Source organism: Apodemus sylvaticus, chromosome 16 (genome assembly GCF_947179515.1).
Source record: "Apodemus sylvaticus chromosome 16, mApoSyl1.1, whole genome shotgun sequence".
Classification (NCBI taxonomy): Eukaryota; Metazoa; Chordata; class Mammalia; order Rodentia; family Muridae; genus Apodemus; species Apodemus sylvaticus.
The window spans coordinates 16255673-16277002 of record NC_067487.1 but is presented as its reverse complement, the minus strand read 5'-3'; the positions used below and the strand labels follow the sequence as shown (position 1 = coordinate 16277002).

The 21330-nt window shown below is 42.2% G+C and overlaps 1 protein-coding gene across 1 annotated transcript in view; it reads right to left on the bottom strand.

The window, feature by feature from the left end:
* Positions 1-19710, bottom strand: part of Fbxl7 (F-box and leucine rich repeat protein 7) — a 379795-nt gene extending 360085 nt beyond the window's left edge. The window contains exon 1 of the mRNA XM_052159910.1: positions 19152-19710. Coding sequence (XP_052015870.1) covers positions 19152-19188 — 37 coding nt within the window. The 5' untranslated portion in view covers positions 19189-19710. The remainder of the gene's footprint in view (positions 1-19151) is intronic.
* Positions 19711-21330: the final 1620 nt, after the last annotated feature.

Sequence of the window (21330 nt, the reverse complement as noted above, 5' to 3'; positions counted from 1 at the left end):
CTATGACTACTGAAATAGAAACACATATGCCACAAAGCCAAAATACAATAGTATATCCCATTGACCTGAGGACTCTCAAAAGAACAGGGTTTTCCTTACTAACATGAAAAGCAGTGAACAATTCATTAATGTACTTTCCAACGAGCATAGGAAGCTACCAGAAGGCTGCATTCTCAGAGCACAGATTCTTCAAATCACACCAACTCTGCACTGCTCTGCCTCCCTAGAATATCTAGATTTGCCACCATCAAAGGGTCCCTTGGACTTTTCTCAGACTTCTCATGCAATTGGTGCTTGCAAAGGGAAACCCATAGAACCAAACCACATTCTTCTTCCTTCCCTTCAACCAAAGGTGACCCGACAGGATTCTCCCAAAGAGGCAGAACTAGACAGGAACTAAGTAAGGCTCGCACAGAATAGCTTTTAGCTGTAAACAGGAATTTCCTGTTTTCAGAATGAAGTCCTACAACTCTTTGGTTCCCTCTCTGGCTTTTCTAAGGTTCAAATACTCTAGAGTATTCAGAGCCCACCTACTAACTTACTGGGCCAGAGTGAAAGAAAAGAAAAAGAAGAAAAAGAAAAAGAGAGGCGAGAAAGAAGCACAAAGGGAGAATTTGATGGTGATTTCAACTTCCCTCCCAATTAACCAGAGCCCTGGGGGACCTGTCAGCAGGGTTCAGTCAGACTCAAGCCCTTTGACTCCGGACTATGGGTTCCTAGAGCACAGGATAGCCTTTGATCCCTCATGTGTACTCAGGGATTGTATGTAACAAAACAGTGTTGACATGTGGAAGACTAATAATTACCCACTAATTAACTGACCAATGCAGGAATTAGCTACTCAGATAAACAAATGCCCAAGTGGGTCAATTGTTCCTTCTACTCATGAGAAATTCACATCAGTCAGAAATGGAGGAAGGTCCAAAAGCTGCAGGCGTGTCGGGCCTCGTGAGTCCTCCTAGAATCTTCCATGTTCTCCTTCCCTTCTAGACAACTAGCCCCTGAGTCCTATCCACCTCCATGACCCAAGCCTCCCCTGGGCCCCAACTCCACCCTCTGCTCTAACCAAGCGGTTCTCGCCACCTCCCTCTGTGAATCACTGTGAGGATCTCGGTAGGGGTCCTTGAGTGCCACTCCAGCCTCCCATACAGATGCAAAACAAAACTATTAGCAAGAATACCAGTTGGGAAGGAAAATAAGACTTTGGTTTTGGTTCATTCCAAGAGGAAGATTGTGGTTTCAAGGCTACAATGAATAATAGGGTCAGGCCCTGGGGGCACTAATGTTGTCAGAAAATGGACAGAAGTGCTTCCTGGGGGTAGTTCCATCCCAAACAGATAAAAGGAATAATGATTCTTTATCATGTGGAAAGAAATCTAAGCAGTGGACCTAAGTCCCCTTAAACCTGCAATCTGCCTGCTTCTCTTACAATACTCCTCAGCGATGAGAAGCATGCAGGTTCCCACTTCATTGCTGGGCCTGACATTGCCCCTTACTCTCTCCTCAGCCATTCCTGGAAAACCATTGCACATTGCTCTCCCCCTTCTCAGCCTCCACTCAACTCACAGCCACACCAAATCACACATGCCTGAGAACACTCACAGCTTGAGGTCCCACAGCCAGGCTTGACTCTTCCACAGCCATGGAGGTGCAGAGGGTGGCACCCAACATTTCTCAATGCTTTTTCAAAGTAAGGAGTTAAGTGTTAGAAACAGCAAGGTGTATTAAAGAAGATTTCACAAGAAACAGTTAACTGAGCCCAATGAGACTATGTCACAATGGGTAATCACTTAGAAAATACAGCACACGACAGAGGCAGGGTCTAGGAAAACAGGACAAGTGTTTATCAAACACGATTTCCCTGGCTTGGCCAGGAAACTCTGGAGAAAGGGGAAAGGCATCCTGAAAGGAGACCAAAGAACCAACCTGGCTACAGAACACAATACAAACATCCTTGACAACAAGGGGAAAAATCGATTTGTTATAAATTGCAGAAGTTGAGGAATGTCTCCAAAGCTTTGGGGATGATATAAAGAATGGATCTTTGTAGTAGCAATAATAATTTCTTTTTTTTTCAATTAATTCTAAATTTCTTTGTGTCACAGTGACTCTAAGCACCAAATAATTTGATAATCTCTGTGGGGCATTATTTGAGCATAATAAAATGAAATAATGAACTAGAATGATTGTGAGACTTACATATTAATTTAGAAAAATAGAGAACATACATATTAATTTAGAAAAATAGAAATATATTTCATCTTGCTTAATATTTAAGCTCTGCATGTTTCATCTGTTCACTGACTGTCTACTTGCCATTGGTCCCTCATATCACAAGTATTAAATAAATCCCTAATTCTCTTAATGACCAGGAATATAAAAATGTTAATTTCAGGCAATAACAACTGTGGCCACCTGCTCCTACCGTATCTTTCTCTAACTGTTCTACTACCAAGTATGGTGTGCTCCATAGATCAGCCTTCTTGACCATCAAAAGGGACACAGGAGTTCCCAAGGTGTCTGATTTCAATGGCCAAGTTGAACAAATGGATGAGACAAATGATAGCATGTAGTCCTGTCTGCTCTCAGTTCTGAGACACAGCAGCAAAAAAAGTCTATACAGATTCTAAGAAGGTTCCTCAAAATGCAAGGCCGTCGGCTTGTTTGGGTCCTTTGCCAGATAGCTATGGCTACTACTGCTTAAGCCAACTTAATGTATGGAGCTTGACTTCATGATCTAGGACATGAAAGGATTGGACACAGACCCAAGAAAGAAGACAGCATGTGCCTCTTAACTATAAGTTAAAGACCCTTCCTTAAGGAAAGTTGGAATTTCCAGAAATAAGTTATTCCATGCTAGCACCTTGTTGAGACCAGCCCAAGAAACACCCTATTTCACATTCTATTTTCTTCAGATTTGTTGAGATTAAAATAATTACATCATTTCCTCCTTCTTTCCTTCTTACAATCCCTCCCAAGTTACACACACAAACTCCCATGACCTGTTTTATTAAATGATAGTTACACACGTATGTGTGTAGATATGGGTATAGGTATATAAATGTAAGTTCCTAAATATATAAGTGTTACTTGTACGAGTGCTTTAGTCTTTGACTTTTTGTGTTAAGTCCTTGGTAATCAATTTCCAAGGTAAGTGGAGTGCAGATGGTTTGTTGGGAAGTACCTTGGCAAAGACGCTTACAAAAAGCAGGGGACAAATATAGACTGGACAAAGGAGGAAGCTGACATCTGATACAGTCGCAGGTAAGGTTTGGCCACTTCTATGAAGAAGTAGGGACCCAGGATTGCCTCAATGGATACTTCCAACATATAGCTTCACCTCAGTCAATGGCTACGATTACGAGCAACTGCAGATCTACACCCTGTGAGGGCATGTCATCATGCCAGCTCCAAGGGGCATGGGCAAGGAACTAGGGAAGGCACCATTAAGCTCAAAAGCAATGAAAAGAAGAAACAAATGGGAGCACAGTGAGAAAATGAGAACTAGATGAGACAGAAACAGCAGGGCTTGGGACACTTATCTCAGCGTGCTGAAGCCTGACCACCTGTGTGACCATGGCTTGTCTGTTCAGTGTCTTTGGGATGCGCTTCCTCCATGTAACCTGCTCAGACTTACTGTCGTCACTCCTGAGACACCCAGGAGCCTGTCCACATTTCATTGATGACTATTGTCAGAGATTATTGTCTCCTATCATCGCCTGTCACCTCATGGCCTTCATATACCTCAAAAGGCAAAGGGCATAGGAAATCTCCAGTGGCATTTGAAATCTACCCTCATTAAGAATTCAGGCCCATTTTTTTCCACAGCAGAAAATTCCCATCTCCATACTGCAGAGGGCACTCAGCAGGCCCATGATTAAATGAGATTTGCAAGCGGCAACGTGGGAACTTGGACATTTACAATGAATACGATTATTCACGTAGTTGTATCTTTATTACCCATGCTCCCCCTTGTGAGGTAATTTTCCTTATTGGAAGTAAGGCAATCTTGAGCAAAGCACTTAAAAATTATCCTTTTTCCTGTTTTTATTAGCTGGTATCAAAGAAATGACTATTTGAAGCACAACCAACAGGAGGGAATTGGTTTTTTATTGCTCAGTTCACATTGTTACAGCTTTAGAAGTGGAGAAAAGACTCCCCAAGGAAATACTGTCTCTCAAAACACACTTTCAGAGTAATCAACAGGAAAAGTCTCTCAAAGGGAGAGAAACAGAGAAAAATATTAAAACATAATTAAATAAGCAAAGTATATGAAAAATAAAACTTGAAATAGAAACTATTCAAGAAAAATGCCATTCCTTGTCATTCCCTTTCAGAATAGCATGCAGAGTATACATTATCCCAGGGGGGCTATGTCATTATTTCTGATCAATTTAATAGCAGCTGGTCTTTAAAATCAAAACCCAAGGGGTGAGTAAGCTCAGTAGGTAAGGGTGGTCACTGCCAAGCCTACAACCTACCTGAGCTTGATTCCCAGAACCCACGTGGTAGGTAGAGAAAGCCAACTCTAACAGTTTGTTCAGTTCCACACATACAAGGGAGCAGCACATGACAATGTATACACACATGAACAAATAAATGTAAAAAAATTTAATCAAAACCTGAGAGGGGCTAGGGTGATGAATTAGTGAATAAATACTTGCTATGGACGTCTACAGAGCAGAGTTTGATTCCCCAGCTCACACGTAAATTCCAGAGCAGCATGATGTCCCATCTGTAATTATAGACTGAGCATAGTAAACAGAAATGTAGAGAAAACTGGCTAGAAGACCAGCCAATAGATGATCTCTGGGTTCAAAGGAGATATCCTGTCCTAAGAGAGCTAGCTACTGAAGGAAATACCAAAGCCAATTTCTAAGCTCCATACATTTGCAAGCACACATATCTACACACATGTGGGCATCCATACACACGTAAACAAACATATACAAACACATATACATATATTTGCAAAGGGCAAAATCAAATAAAGTGGGAACAATCATCAGCATTAACCATCCTCTATAAACATAAACAAATATATATATAAGCAGTTCAAAAAAAGAATGATGTCTGCAAAATGCATAGGAAAGAAGTACGGACGTATGGTTTTATGAATATGTGCGTGTGCATACTTATCACTGATACCACCTTCTCCACATATTTTCTCACTTGACACTTAACAGTGTGAACAGTAACAGCTGGATTTATTAGAAACCATGCCCATCACCACAGCTGCAAAACACAACTTTCATATTTTGCAAAATTTAGAACAACAACAACAACAAAAAAGCAAAGCCCCAAGAAGGGTGAGACCCTTTAATCCAAATGGAGACAATATCCCAAAGAAATAGCTTGCTTATCAAAGATCAAGTTCAGAAGATGTTTCATGATTTATTCAGATTACTGTATAACCTCAACTCCCAAGTCAACTGAAACAAATATACGAAAATTATATAATACTCAATAAAAAATCTACACAATACCATTCTATACAAAGTAATTTTAATACTACAAATTGTCAAGACTGAAATCATCAATTTGCATTCAAATTACATATTTAAGCATGTTCGCCTTTAAACACCAAGCTTGGGTTATATTTCCCAGAAGGAGGTGTAATTGCATTATTAAAGCATCAAGTTCTTATTAGACTTGTGGCTCAGTCCATGAGATGAAACCCAAAATTGACACTGATAAAGATCCCCAGACTAGGTCATGGGCCTACAGAAGAGCTTACTATTATTTTGTTAAGGAAATACAGCAATAAAATGTTTCTTAATGTCATATATACTTATATATTACAGCCACTGCTCAAACTTCATCAGAGAAACTTTTTGCAGTAGATAGGACTTAACACAGTGAACCAAAACTGGATAATGTATAAAATGAGAGACTTAGGAGGACTCAGAGACTTTAAATGAGATGCATTCATTAAAACACTCCTTTCAAGGCTCAAGACTGTGGTTGACTCCAAGGAAATACATATATGATATATGATATATGATGTATGGTGTATAATTAATATATAATATATAAGATGTAATATGTATAATATAATATCTATTAACTTACAGAGACTAACATCATTAAAAGGCCTACAGAAGGCCAAATCAGACAAAATCCCAGCAAGAAGAAGGTGAGTCAGACACAAGGTCCCCACCATAACCAAGAAAACTATTTGCAATTGAGACCTTCTGGAAAGGGGAAAACTCAGTTCTCTCCTCTCCACTGCAGTATCACAAGATGTATCCACCATATGCCAGGGCAGCCCCGTTTCAAGAGTGGTTGGCCAGCATAAAAACAAATACCAAGGTTCTTTTGTTTTGGTTAGTTGGTTTATTGGTGTTTTTTGTAGGGATTTTATGAAAGAGAGATAGACAGGCAGGTAGGCAGGCAGGCAGAGAGACAGACAGACAGGGAGTACGTGTTAAGTTGATGGGTAGGATCTGGAGGAGGGAAATAATAGTGTACATAATTTTTTTTAAATAATTTTTTAGCATCAAGAGAACATGGTCCACTGAATCTATTAATCGGGGTTCCCATGGGCTCACAGAGACTGAGAGGCAAGCCCAGGGCCTGCACGACTCTGCACCAGGTCCTCAGCATACAAGTTATGAAGTTAGCTGTGGGTCTCCCTTCTCCCCAGGTTGGCTGACCACCAGCCCATGAGTACGAAGGGAACAGAGTCAATGAACAGGGTTTTGAACAGCCCATGAGTACAGAGGGATATAAGGATGCATTTGGGAATCGTTTCTTGGAGACAGAACAACTTTACTTGGGGTGAATCACAGGTTCTGTAGTTTGGGGGAAGGGAGGTAGGAATATCCAGAGTGGGCAAAGGTCATTGGCTGAAGGCTAAGGGGTTGAGATGCCTCATGAGCACCAGGATGCATTTTAGGGATCTCAAGTGCTTGCTGAACAGGTTCTTCTTGGGAGAAAGGAAGCTGAACCAGTAATCTAACCATGGGACATTCCACAGGTAGAGGTGCCTGGGGGTTTCAAGCTCCCCACACAAGTCAGAGAAGGAGAAGCTGACAATGGGAAATCATTTGTGCCAAGCTCAGAAGGCTGTCTGGACAATGGTAGACTTCGACCTTAATTAGCAGGGCAACAGTTGGGTTGGTGTTTTTGTGGGATCCCTAATGGTGGGAGAATATCTCTGACTCTGGTCTGCTCTTGAGACTCTTTTTCTCCTGTTGGGTTGCGTTATCCAGCCTCCACATGAGGGCTTCCGCCTTGTCTTATGGTACCTTGTTCTGTCCTGTCTGAGTGTCCTCTCCTGGAGGCCTACTTTTTAAATGAAGAGAAAATGGAGAGGGCATGGATATGGGGGAAAGGAGAGATGGGTGTGAGTTGCCAGGACAATGGAGGGAGGGGAAACTATGGTTGGGAAGTATTATATCAGAAAATCTATTTTAATTTTTAAAAAATAAAGTTACAAACTATAATATCTTCAAAGATATTATCAAAGAAAACGCTATATTGTAAGAAACTATGTTTGTACATGGGCTAAGAGGGATTGAACTAAGAGCCATTGAATGAAGAGTCATTATATTACTGAACTATATAGGTAGTACAATTTACTTGGTTTTGGAACCAACACTGGTCAAGCTCTAGATTTATCCTCATTTATTCACTAAACAAACTGTACAGAAAACCTAGTTTGGGAATAGGGTTATGCTCACCTGTGTTGGCCGGCAGGGTAGCATGAGCAATGGATAAACACAACTGACAACGAAAGAAGGAAAGAAAGAAAGAAAGAAAGAAAGAAAGAAAGAAAGAAAGAAAGGAAGGAAGGAAGGAAGGAAGGAAGGAAGGAAGGAAGGAAGGAAGGAAGGAAGGAAGGAAGGAAGGAAGGAAGGAAAAGAAAGAAAGAAAGAAAGAAAGAAAGAAAGAAAGAAAGAAAGAAAGAAAGAAAGAAAGAAAGAAAGAAAGAAAGAAGAGAGGGAGAGAAGGAAGGAGAAGGGAAGGGGAGTGGAGAGGAGGGGGGGAGGGGAGGGGAGGGAAAGAAAGGGAAGGGAAGGGAGAGCGAGAGGGAGAGGGAAGGGAAGGGGGAAGGGGAGGGGAAGGGAAGGGAACCCAGGAAAACAGAGTAAGCTATAAGACAGTGAATAGAAAGCAAAACAATGACAGAAATAGATTTCTACCTAACAATGAAGAACTGCAGTGTCCCTGATACCAACAGCCTCTCTGCATGGCTTTCTGAGAGCCTCAACTCCTTCAAAGACCTCTACATAATGTAACTATTTGACCTCACTCCTAAGGAGACTGCAGAGTTAGAACTCAAAGGACCCTGAGGATCCCATGTCCTGAGCATTGTCTCTGATCTCCGCAGCAATGAAATCTCTTCCTCTGATTTCTTCAAACAGAAGGTTGCAAACAGGGAACCTCGCCTGGTTTCCTCAATGAACTCAGTAACACTAATGATGTCACTTAGTCACAATCCAGCAACAATTCACTCATCTCATGATCCTCCTTCCAAGATGACTATGAGGGCAGCAACTTTGCTACTTCTAGTACAGCTATAAATATAAAGGATTCCTAAGCTGAGGCACACACCACTCTCCTGGTTATGGAACAGCAATTAAAAATAACACCAAGAGGGTGGAGAGATGGCTCAGTGGTTAAGAGCGCTGACTGCTCTTCTGAAGGTCCTGAGTTCAAATCCCAGCAACCACATGCTGGCTCGCAACCATCTGTAATGAGAGCTGGCGCCCTCTTCTGGTGTGCCTCAAGACAGCTACAGTGTACTTACATATAATAAATAAATAAATCTTTGGGCCAGAACAAGCAGGGCGGAGTGAGCAGAGGTCCTGAGTTTGATTCCCAGCAACCACATGATTGTTCACAACCATTTGTACAGCGACAGGGTACTCATATACATAAAATAAATAAATAAATAAATCCTTAAAAAAAATAGCACCAAGAGTACCTAGCAGTAACTATACGGTATGGTTAAATCCTTTTTCTTACAGCAACTAAAACTGAGCAATAGTGTAAAAGACTGCTTGCTAAATTTAGCATCAGCGTGACCCCATCTCATCTTCACTGTTAAATGAAGGGAAAGCATTTGATCTGCTAAGGCCCAAGTTTCCTTGCCTCTAACCTAGAGACCACAGTAGATGTGGTCCCTCTGATATAAATGATATTAACTTCTAAAACCTTTTATTGTTTGCAAAGAAATTTCAAAGACATAATGAAGAAGAAGCCTCCCAGGGCTGGCAAAACAGAAGGGCAAGCTCTCAAATGCACGTCAGGATAAATCCCCATATTAAATGCTGCTCAGAGTTTGTAGCTCTTAGGCCAGAGGGAAACAGAAGATATGAATTCCAAGGTATTTACAGAGGAAAGAAAATTAAGCACATTTCACAGCCTTCCATTGACTATTATTTTATAAGCAGATACGAAGGTCATCCCAACTAAAAGACTATCTCAAGACAAAGATCAATTAAAATTAGCCATGCTCCAGGGAAGCAAGGGGTCAGCCTCTCTGCTTCACACTCTGCAGACTCCAAGGAGAGTGCTAATTATTTTATATGCTAGAATTATTAGATACTAGATAGTCTGCCAATTTGTCAGCAGATTGACTCCTAACGAGCAGCTAATCTGCCCTTTGCTGAGCCACGCAGAGTTGAATAAATGCTTCCTTCAGAACATGTCTGTCTTTTTTTTTTTTAATCAGCTATTCCACAAAACCATCAAGTTTTCCCCCACTCAGCTACTTCATGGTCACCGAGATCCTTTGAAACAATAAGTAACACAAAGACCAAAAGGGTTCTGGCTGCCACCCAAGTGTCAAGACCATGAGCCCAGTGACAGGAAGCAGGGGCTCCAGCATGGCCATGGATTTCATGCATGGTGCCCCCCGTCCCTCACCTGCTGTGTGCCCAGGGACTGACAACTTCCAAGTTTGTATGTTTATGAACTGGGAATACGAGTGTCTCCTCACTGGCTGTCCTGAGAACTGTAGAATGGGTACACAACATGCCCAGACTAGTAAGTACTTGTACTGACTAGTACACACCCAGTAACTGTGATCTGCTACTTAATTATCTACTTACTTGCTTACTTATTTTTAAGACAGGATCATGTTCCATGGTCATCGCAAGCCTGGAATTCACCATGTAGCCCAGGCTGGCCCTGAACTCACCTCAATCCTTCTGCTTTAGTTTATAAAGCACTGGGATGACAGGTAAGTAACACCATGCCCTGTCTTTCTTTAACTATTTTTAACACAATGACAGACACAATGACTTAGCAATCCCCAAACCTGCCAAATATTTATTAATCATTTTGTTTTGCAAGCAAAGTTTTCCTAAGGAAACGTAATAGAACACAGATTGTTTTCAATGTTAGATTCTGTTTCCTATCAACCTCATTTTATTGACTTCCTCCTTTACTTCTTAGATGGTTTTTTCTTGTTCTCCATCACTTTTTTCTCTTCCCCAACCTTCAACCATGAACACACCTGACAGCTGGAATCAGCAAGGCTTTCCCTTCATTATGGACTTGGCTAAGATGTTTCCCAGATATGACCTAAGAATCTAGCTGACCCCAAAGGTTTGAGTGTGTATGTAAGCTACCTTTTCCTGACTTTACCACCTTGCCAAAAAGTGGCTTATGTGCAGCTAAAAGGTCAATCCACAAGTCTAAAAGAAATGCCTGAGATTTTTTTTCTAGAAATTCTGGTTGCCTTTCCACTTACATGAGCTCGGAAAATGCAGCACAGGAATTTACCACAGAAAGGGTAGCAAACAAAAAAAAAGTTTTAATAACATTTCTACACATTGCTCAAGGCTTCTAAAGTTACAATTATGAGTTCATGCAGTGTGAGCAACTGTTTTTCATTTGTTATTGGTTGAAGAATTTAAATAGGAATTGATAGAATGAGCCCATCAAACGCACAACCTAATGGAGATTTACGGCTCCAGAAACAGTCCAGGATACTTCAACCGTGGAACAGACAAAATGTTGACCATGTGTTTATATTTCATTACCGAGAAAAATTCAGAGATGGTTAGTGATGTTTCATGTCAAGAGTTTTAAAGCTATACCTCTTTGGGGTATTAACCAGCATATTTTGAAAGTCTCCACTCTAGGGCTTTCCTTTGCCCTTGTCGAAGCCTGTGGACTTGGGAAGCCCCCAGGCCGGTCAGGCATCTCTGCCCCTCCACTGAAGCGCATTAAGGTTCCTACTTCTATGGAACCCACGGGAATCACTGGCTATGAAATAACCCATTGGAGAAATGGACCAAGAAGATTTGGGGGAACAGTGACGGGGGATTGCACAGTGGGTAAGAATGCAAATTGCTCTTTCAGAGAACTCAAGTTTAGTTCCAAACACCCATGTCAGGTGGCTCAAAATTGCCAGTAAATCTGGCTCCAGGAGATCCAATGCCCTCTTTTGACCTCTAGGGGCACTGTGTATATATATATATATATATATATATATATATATATATATATATATATATACACACACACACACACACACACACATACACAGAGAGAGAGAGAGAGAGAGAGAGAGAGAGAGAGAGAGAGAGAGAGAGAGTTTTGCTCAAACCTTTCTTTAGAAATCATAAGGTATCATAACTCCAAGCAAGAAACTTTAATGTAACCATTTATTTTTAGAAAACAGACATGTTTTCGTAAAAGCATTTCAGGCATTGCTGACATAGATAAAGGCTGTTAATAATAACTTGTTGAACCCCAAGTTATTAATCTAGTATATTTGAAAGATAAGGTCCATCTGTGAATCTACACTTGCCGTCGTGTTTGGGTACTATTTTAGAGAAAGTTTAAATGTATTGTGTCCCCTGAAGGTTTCATGTATTGAAATTTGATCCACATCACCAGATATCAAGAAGGGAGAACCTTAATCTGACTGGGCTGTTTAAACATCAGGGCTTTGGAAGCAACAAGGAACAGATTGGTTCATACGGTCCTCTGCCCTTCAGGCACGGAGCCTTTATGAGAGAGGCGTGAATGTGTTCTCAGACCACATCATGTAGCTCTTAGTATGAGGTCCTTTGCAGAAAGACCATCAGTAGATACAAGTCTATAGAGTACAACCGTGAGCTCAAATACACTTCATCTGCTCATAAGCACCAAGTCACATGTATTCCATGTAATAACAAAATACAAACCAAAAATTAAAATAAAATGAGTCTTGTATATATGTATATATATATACATATATATTCTATGAGATATATGTCATATATCTCATATAATATAAAAGATATATACATAAAATAGAATACAAACTTCTTTGGACCAAGTCTCCTCCCACTGAGAGATCAGTATGATCAAGAAGAAGTCTGAATTTCTAAACTAAACAAGGAAAAATGAGCTGTACTTCAGGAACAGTTCAACCGAGGTTGGTTTTACTAACACATAGAAGAAAGAAAGGCTGCCCTGGTGACTCCCAGAAGCCACCGGGATGTACAAGTTTCTCACAGCTTCTTGAAAAGCATGCCCTGTGTGTATTTCTAATCAGTTGGCAACTTTTGATTAAATATTGGCAATTGATGATATCAACTTTAAAGTCTCACATACTAAGGTCAAATGCTGACTTGAGATGAATAGAATCCAAAGACCTGCTTAGGAGAACCTTGTGTCCTGTAGCAATAAATAAGTAAAGTAAAAACATAAGGGACAGGCTCCATGACTGCACTTTGGACAAGAAGTCATTTATCAAACCCAACATCCATGTACGAGGTTTGACTCTAGAGAAGGCAGGGAAACAAAAACAGCCAGTGAACAACTATAAAAAGTATATATACTTATTGCATTATATATATACATATATGCACTTGACCTGAGTATATGAGACTTTAAAGTTGACATTATCAATTGCTAATATTTAATCAGAAGTTACCAACTAAGTAGAACTACACAGAAGGCATGTTTTTCAAGAAGCTTTGAGAAGTTATATAATGTGGGGAGGGGGACACACACATGATGGGGAGAAAATTAACCTAGAAGAGGTGAAAGGAATGCTTTTTTAAAAATATGTTCTTAATTGAAATAGAATTATATCACTTTCCCTTACTTTCCAAACTCTCCCAGCTAGCTCTCTCATGCCCCCTCCTGGTTCATAGTCTCTTTTTTCTTTAGTTATTATTGTTGTACACACGTGTACACACACACACACACACAGTGGTAAGTCCATCTGTATTGTTTGTGGAATATGGTTTCAGGGTTGACCCTTCTGCATCAGATAATCAACAGGCAGCTCATCCCTGGCAGAGGCTCATCCTGCTCCCAGTTCCATCAGACATGAAAACATGTGGCACAATGCTTGCTAGGGAATTGACTCAAAACTCTCCATACCACACCCCTCACTGCGGTCACCTTGCAAGGGGAGGTTCCTCTTGCTTCCTGGGCAGACTGTCTTCAACTATGGCACAGGACTTCTTCCATAAACCAAGCCAAACCTAACTTTCTATAACTTCCAAACATCGTGCATACTCTGAAACTTGAATTTCATCATGGCACCTCTTCAAGCATGACATTTAATATGTGAGGATTCTAAGCTCCATTATCGGTAGCTCTTGTCTTCTATTGGGAGGATGCATTGACCAGAGACGTTATTCTAGTTCTGTAACATATATACCACCTTGAGAAGTGTCTACTACTCCGACACTCAACCAAAACCCAGAGATAACAGCAGATGTGGGATAAAGGCAGGGCAGTTCTTAAGCACTCAAAATGGCAATATGTTCTGGTCAGTGGTACAAAGAGTTAAAACAGAGCTTCGAGAGTTGATTCTCAACATGGAAAGAAAACCATCTTTTTACATCTTTATTTTAAATGTGCAAAAAAAAGAAAGATCTCCAATTCTCTCAAAGTACTGCTCACCGTAGACCAAACATGGTATTGTCAGCAGCACAGCACAGATGCTTTTACTTTAGCCAAACACTGCAATACTATCCTTTCTCTTCTGATTTGCATCACGATGGAATTCTTTGCTGCAGGCAAAAGATGAAAACTGGCTTCTATCTCAGAGTTATAACGACATTTAGAGAGTGTCTAAGCCAACATTTACCATTCTGATATACAAGCAAAGAAATATAAGTTAGAACTTACGAGGAATGTACAAGTAGGTAAAAAACCTACTAAGCAGAGAATCTAGACAAATTCTACATCCAGTAGTCTGTAGGAAGCAGTGACTACGGAAGACTGGCAATGTTGCACTCTCAGCACACTAAAAATCTCTGATACCATAGACCCCCAAAATACACGTGGAAACTTAATTACACCATGTTAGTATTAGTAAATGAAGTCAATGTGTATATGTGTAGGTAAAATCCTCATAGATAGATTTGTGTGCTTTTAAGAGAACGGAGAGCTAGATAGACCTGTTTCCTCAATGTGTTGCTAGGATACAAGGTGAAGCTAGCATGTGTAGCCTGGATAGGTGGCTCTCAACAGAACCTGGGTGTGCAGACATAATGACTGCTGTCTGACTCTAAAACTGGGAGAAACAACTTCCTATAGTTCATAGTGCACACATATATGACACTTGGTTACAGGGCAGCAATTTTAGAGAGCAATCATCTACGTGGATCCTCAAAGCCCTGGCCCAACCTCCTGTATGTCTTGGTATAAAGTCCAACTTTTCCATGAGCTCACACGACAATTCACTAAAGCTGTACCTTGTCTTAGTCTGCCAAAATTCTCATTCATAGAATTTAACCCATACAGCATACTGCATGGTTTCTCTGCGACCTGTCCCTCTCTGCATCCTTTGCATCCTTATGATGTCGTAAGAGTTCCTAGCTTGGTGCAACAAGGAAAATGTCAACACATATTAGCTGACAAAAAAACAATGACTCTGGGACTGCCCAGTATTACTGTAAGACAAATACCATCCGTCATGACCCTGATTTTGTTTGCTGGTAAAGTGAGGCACATAGGCAACCCTTCCCCTTAGGATTATCGCATGGATAAAGTGAGACAATGCATGCCAAGAGCTTAAAATCATGAAAAACTACAGCAGACTTTTGGTAAGTGTTAATTGCCTTTATTGTTATTCCAAGATTCGTTTCCCAGTTGGTGATGGATTTGTGAAAATTTACACCCTCAAGCAACGGGCTCTCCTCCTCTGACAGCACAGCTCCAGCTCCGAGATGGAGAAAGGCCCCACTAGAACCAAAAGCTACCAGGGGTCAATCCCCATGGCTGTGGCCTCTCTCCAGTTCAACCAGACCCAGGGCTTGGCAAAGGAGTTGTTAATAGCGTAAGCGCTACTGCCTCTGACCTGTACATGTAGAATAAACATAACACTGGAACCTTAAAAGGCAGAGAAAGCAGCACCCCTTTTCCTGCTTGAACTGAGATTTGTTTCTTGGGCTTAACTGAAGTCAAAGCTAATAGTTCTAATGTCTTTGAATCCCCCAACTCATTCTTCATATTTCTCCACAAATGCTGTAACTTATACTTTCTGAAACCAGATAAAGAGGGAAAAAATGGTTTCTCATGAAAGAATTTACCAGAACATACTAATCATTTAGACATTGGCTTATGTTTCTAGAAAGCTAAAGATTAAGAATGGAAGGGTTTTTTTTTTTTTTTCCTCCCTGGAGCAAAATCCAAGGCCAGCCTAAAGGCAGAGTATTAATCTAAATATTCACTAAGAACTTAGGGAAACAAGACACTTTAAAATCACTCATTATGGATTCACAGCTATCTTTGATCTAAAAAGGAGCAAAGATTTAGGGACCAGAATTACCAGGACAAATGGGAATGACAGTGAACAAGATAGAGGAAGTCGGTATTTATGGGTTTCTTAGCAGTTAAGTCTTCACTTGCCTATTAATTATAACAAGGCTCCATGAGGCTAATCTTTTCTAAGTGGTCCATGAAAAGACTTCAAGAAAGCCAAAAGAAATGAATGGCTACACAGTTAGGGAAGAGATAATGGCAAATCCTGTTAGTGACAATGTTTCTCTTCACTTTGGAAAAGAAAGACCCCAGGAGGTGAAGTTTGAAGTAGCAAATTCCCAAGTGGATCTATTTTATCACATGAACATCTAAAGACAGCAAGGCACACAGTGTATGATGAGTGTGTAGTTCAGGGAGGAATCCAAAACCTCCACTCTGACAGTCTTGCAGGCAATGTTAACTCCAATGTAACTTTGATCACAGAAAGGTGGAAGGTGTTGTCCCACTGCACCTGGTAAGGTGGTCTCACAATGACCTTTTAAAGATGTATATTGTAGCCAGGCAGTGGTGGCACATGCCTGTAATCCCAACACTCTGGAAGGCAGAGACAGGTGGATTTCTGAGTTCAAGGCCAGCCTGGTCTACAGAGTGAGTTCCAGGACAGCCAGGGCTATATAGAGAAACCCTGTCTCAAAAAAAGCCAAATCCAAAAAAACAAAACAAAACAAAAGGTATATTGTGCTGCCCAGGAGAAAGTAAGATTAGCCACAAAACACTGAAAGTTAAACTTTCCAATAATTCAAAATATTCACAAAGATTGTTCATATACTGTCAACTGCCAGAAATTATAGAAATATATACTTACAGCTTTGAACCCCCAAACCACTAATATATAATTGAACATATTCAATGCAGTCTATATTTAAACACTCATTAATAATCCCCGTTTATGTTTGAAATATACTATACTATGCCTAAATTGCACTGAATCTAGAAAACTATCATGATTCTCAGTCTCCTTTGATAATAGATAAAATTGATAGGGATAGCTTTCACTTTCTTTTGAATTTGATACTTTGGATAAGAAAGATGACACATCATATTCTAAAGGGTACCTGTGTCGATTTTTATCATGTCATAATACAGCTTTATCTACTATATTCAATTATACGTAAAAGCCTATTTAAAGGGACCAGAGTACAACAGAGAGGAAGGAAGAGGAGAAGGGGGGGCCTGAGATCATGCTACTTGGGTTTCTCTATTTTCTTTCTCGTTGATCACGGAGGAATCTTGACTCATCTGAAAGGACTTGATGAAAACTAAACACAGTGTGGCTATCCAGCCAAAACTCACAAATATCCCATTGGCCTCCTCTGATCAGCTGAGCACAAGGTCGTGTCCGCCCCCCCCCCCCGCCCCCCCCATAAAAAGTCCACAGTGTATCTAAATCTGATCCCAGTAAGATTTGACTTGATCCGAAGTGAAAATGCAGAGGTAGCGTTTATGGGCAGCAGCTGGAGAGCATTAGTTCGCTGTCTATCCCTCCCAGGGGTTGAAAATTCTGCTGTTCAGACAGGAAGTCGTCATATACCACACACTGTATGATACGATATGCTGGGGTGTAAGAGCACATTACAGAGGCCTGGGAGATCCCTGAGATGCTTTCACTGGAGAGCCAGAGTGATGATCTGGTACCTCTCAGGCCCTCCTCCCTCCTCCAGTCTCAAACCCAGGATTGACAGGTACGCTGAAAGTTATCGAACACCCTTTGAATGGCTCCAAGTTAGAAGGTTCCATGGTTTGTCTTCCCACACATTTTTAAAGCATTAACTTCAATACCTTCAGAGAGAGAGAGTGGCCAAGATTCTCCAATAATCTTTTTTCTGGCCCACTTTCACACTTGCTAAATATCTAAAATGATTAACATTTCTTCGGGCGGTGGTGGCACACGCCTGTAATCCCAGCACTCTGGGAGGCAGAGGCAGGCGGATTTCTGAGTTCGAGGCCAGTCTGGTCTACAGAGTGAGTTCCAGGACAGCCAGGGCTATACAGAGAAACCCTGTCTTGAAAAAACCCATATCCAAAAATCAAAATCAAACAAACAAGAAAGAAAGAAAGAAAGACAGAAAGAGAGAGAGAGAGAGAGAGAGAGAGAGAGAGAGAGAAAGAAAGAAAGAAAGAAAGAAAGAAAGAAAGAAAGAAAGAAAGAAAGAAAGAAAGAAAGGAAGGAAGAAAGAAAGAAAGAAAGATGATTAACATTTCTTTCAAATAGTCCTCTCATGTATTTGCCCAGGACAAAACTAATATATATGCATGTACATGTATGTATATGTAGGAAAAAATATATGGAATGGAATTCTGTATATGTAGAAAAATATGTGGATGTTTTATAATTGAGTGATTTTTTTCTAGAGTTTGCTTTTAGTATAAGATTTACAAAGTAGCTCAGAAGTAAACACAGATACAAACAGGGAGAGACCCCCCCCCCCCACATTCTGTAACCATGGCTCCAAGTTTTGGACAGGCTGATAAGCGGTTCCTTAACACCAGATGCTGAATAGCTAGCTATTCTGCATTCCTACCAGTCTGAAAGGGTTCTTCCCTCCTTTGTAACCGCCGGTGCTCTGGGGAAAGGCTGGAAGCCAAGCCAGTCTCCTCACTCCTTTCAACCAGGTTCACTAGATACAGACCTTAACTCTTAAACTGTAGAAAAAAATGGTCTTTGCTTTGTGCACATCAGGGACATGTTGTTAATCACAGGGGTTAAAACACTACTGGTATTATGCAAAGCGGGGGAGGCGGGACTGAGGAGGCAACCCACACATCCATCATCCCTTTAGGAGTAGGCGGAGTTTAAAGTTTCCCCAACTTCCAAGTTCTCACTTGACAGGCAATATTTCTGTGCAATTTCCAGCCCCGAGTAACAGATGGTGCTCTGCCTGTCCTGAGCCTCGAGAGAGCCCAGACAAAGCTCCTAGCCACTCCACGCCTCGCGGGACCCATAGGTGGTTAGTTTCACGGAGCTGTCAGACTAGGGCAGTTAGCAAAGAATGGAAGCTTAACTTCTTCCAGAAGTGTCTCTGTGTGTGTGTGTGTGTGTGTGTGTGTGTTTTCCTGATACAAGGAAGTTCGGAGGACTGAAGCACAAAAAGACCTGGGAAAAGTTTTGACTGCTTTCAGTTCTCTCCCAAACCGTCACCTAGACCAAGGTGCGCAGAGAAGGAAAGCTGGGACACACGAGTTCAGAAACACCGAATTGCAACTTGAGCAGTCCTAAAGACAACCTGGAAAATTGCTTAAGAGTCCCCAGTGGGGGAAAGTCACCCTCCAGGTACCAGAGACTGGATCACGCAGAGCCCAAAGGGAAGACCGCACAACCCCAACCGCACCAAAGTAGGGTGCGTCTGAGCAGTGTGCGAGAGGAAAGGGAGGGGGCGCGATCCGGGAGTCGGGGGAGGGGGTACGTTCAGCTCACTCACCCTCACTGCCGTACTGTTTGCCATTGTTCGCGCCCATCCTGTCGCCGTCATGCCCGCCTCCTCCCTGGACACTGCATAGCTGAGGCGCACCTCCCAGGCGGCGGGGCAGAGGAAAGCAGGCAGGACCGGACCGTTAGCTGCACATGCCCCTTCCGAGGGCCGATCTGGGCTTAGGGGTCTGCACTGCTTGGCGACGGGAGGGGTGGCGCTAGGTCCGCTCCTGGCACCCCCTAGGGTGGCCGGCCGGCTCCAGGGCAACCACCAGGGCTCTCAGATTCCGCGCTCTGGGCGAGTGGGAGCAGCGCGACGCACAGCCCGCGCGCGGGTGCCGCCCCTAGGCTCGCCGCTCCTCCGCCGCGGGGTCCCCATGCGCCTCCGCGGTCCCCAGCCGTGCAAGCCAAGCCGCGCCAGCCCCAGGCTGTCCCGCTCCTCTGCCTCCGCCCTGCGCCCCCGTGCGTCCGCGGCTTCCCCGGGGAGGGCGCGGCGGCCACTTGTTGCGGTGCCCCGAGTGAGCAGAGACTTGTGGCCGGGCGCTGCTAGCCTGCGGGCCGGACTTTTGTTAGCGCCAGGCGCCTCCTCTCGCCGCCCAGCGTCAATCACAGCTGGAGCCCCCGGGAGGAAGGCCGGCCCGGAGATGCGCGGCCTTTTAAAGGGGCAGCACGCCTTTTCCGGGCTCCCGCTCCTGGTCCCCGCCTGGACTCCGGCTCTCTGTGCCACTCGAGAAGCCTCTGGCGCAAAGGACCGTGCAGCGCTCTGCGTTTTACTATTGTTCTGTAGACTACGGGCTTCAAGCTGTCCTTCCAATTCCCGTGGAGTTGTCTACAAAAATGGCCCGTTTAGGGTTTGTGACGTTTACAAGAAACAGACAGTCAGTGTCCGGTTCTGACATATCTCTGGTACCTGCTGGCAATCTCCAGTGCCTCCTTGGGTTTCGGGGCTCACACGAGGAATGGAGGAGGGGTAGGGAAAACTTGAGAGGAACTTAGCAGGGAGTGGTCTCTGGAGAGCAAAAACATTCCCCGCCCTACGAAAGAGGTTTCCTGACTGAGGTTTTAAAAGCTTCCTAGACAGGACTTTTTTCCCTCCTCATTTTTATTTATTTTTCTTCTTGTAGTTGATGCCATCTTTTATTTAGTACCTTACTACTTCGTTTAGAGATTTATGGTTTGCAAAAACCCCTCCCCCTTTAAATCGCTCTTTGGTGTTCCTTCCATTAAATAGAAAAAAGGACATTCTTTTTATTTATTTATTTTTTATTGAATATCATCTTCATTTACATTGCCATGGAAAAACCTTTCCCAATTTCCCCCCTCCCCAAAGACCCCCAACCCCTTCTTCCTCCCTCTGCCTCCACATATATGCCCCTCCACCCGACACACTCCCACCTCCCCGTTCGGTCTCCCTTTGTTGGGGCATCTGTTGAGCCTTTACCTGACCAAGGACCACTCCTCCCACTGATGCCCAACAAGGCCTTCCTCTGCCACATTTTTGGCTGGAACCATGTGTACCCCTTGGTTAATGGTTCAGTCCCTGGGAGTCTTGGGGCATCTGGGTGGCCGAAATTATTGTTCGTCCCATGGTGTAAATCCCTCAGCTCCTCTGGACCATCTTCCAGATCCTCCATTGGAGACCCCATGCCCAGTCCAATAGTTGGTTTCTAACATCTGTCTCTATATTTGTAAGGCTCTGGCAGGGCCCCTCTGGAGACAACCATTGCATGCTAAAAGGAAATTCTTATTGGTCTACTCCATTTCTATGTAAGTACCTAGAACAGAACATTTTTCACTGAGTTTTCTTTTCTTTTCTTTTTTCTTTTCCTTTTTTCTTTTCTTTCTTTTTTTTCTTTTTTTTCTTTCTTTCTTTTTTTTGGGGGTGGTGGTAGTGAAACAAACACACTGCAGTTTCTCCTTACAGATGTTGTAAATTAAATTAAAGCTTAGTGATATGTTTATCTTTATATATACATATTTCTTGAAATAGACACCAAGGGTTAGTAAACAAAGGCTTCTTATGAGATGATTTGACTTCTAACAAATTCTCCTTAGATGAGTTCCTACAACGTTCTTCATTAAAAATAAAACAGTATGTTTCAAAGTTTAGCATCTATACTTAACCATGCAAATACCATATCCTTAAGTAAATGTGTAAATGTTCAAAAATAGAACTGAAAAGTTATTGT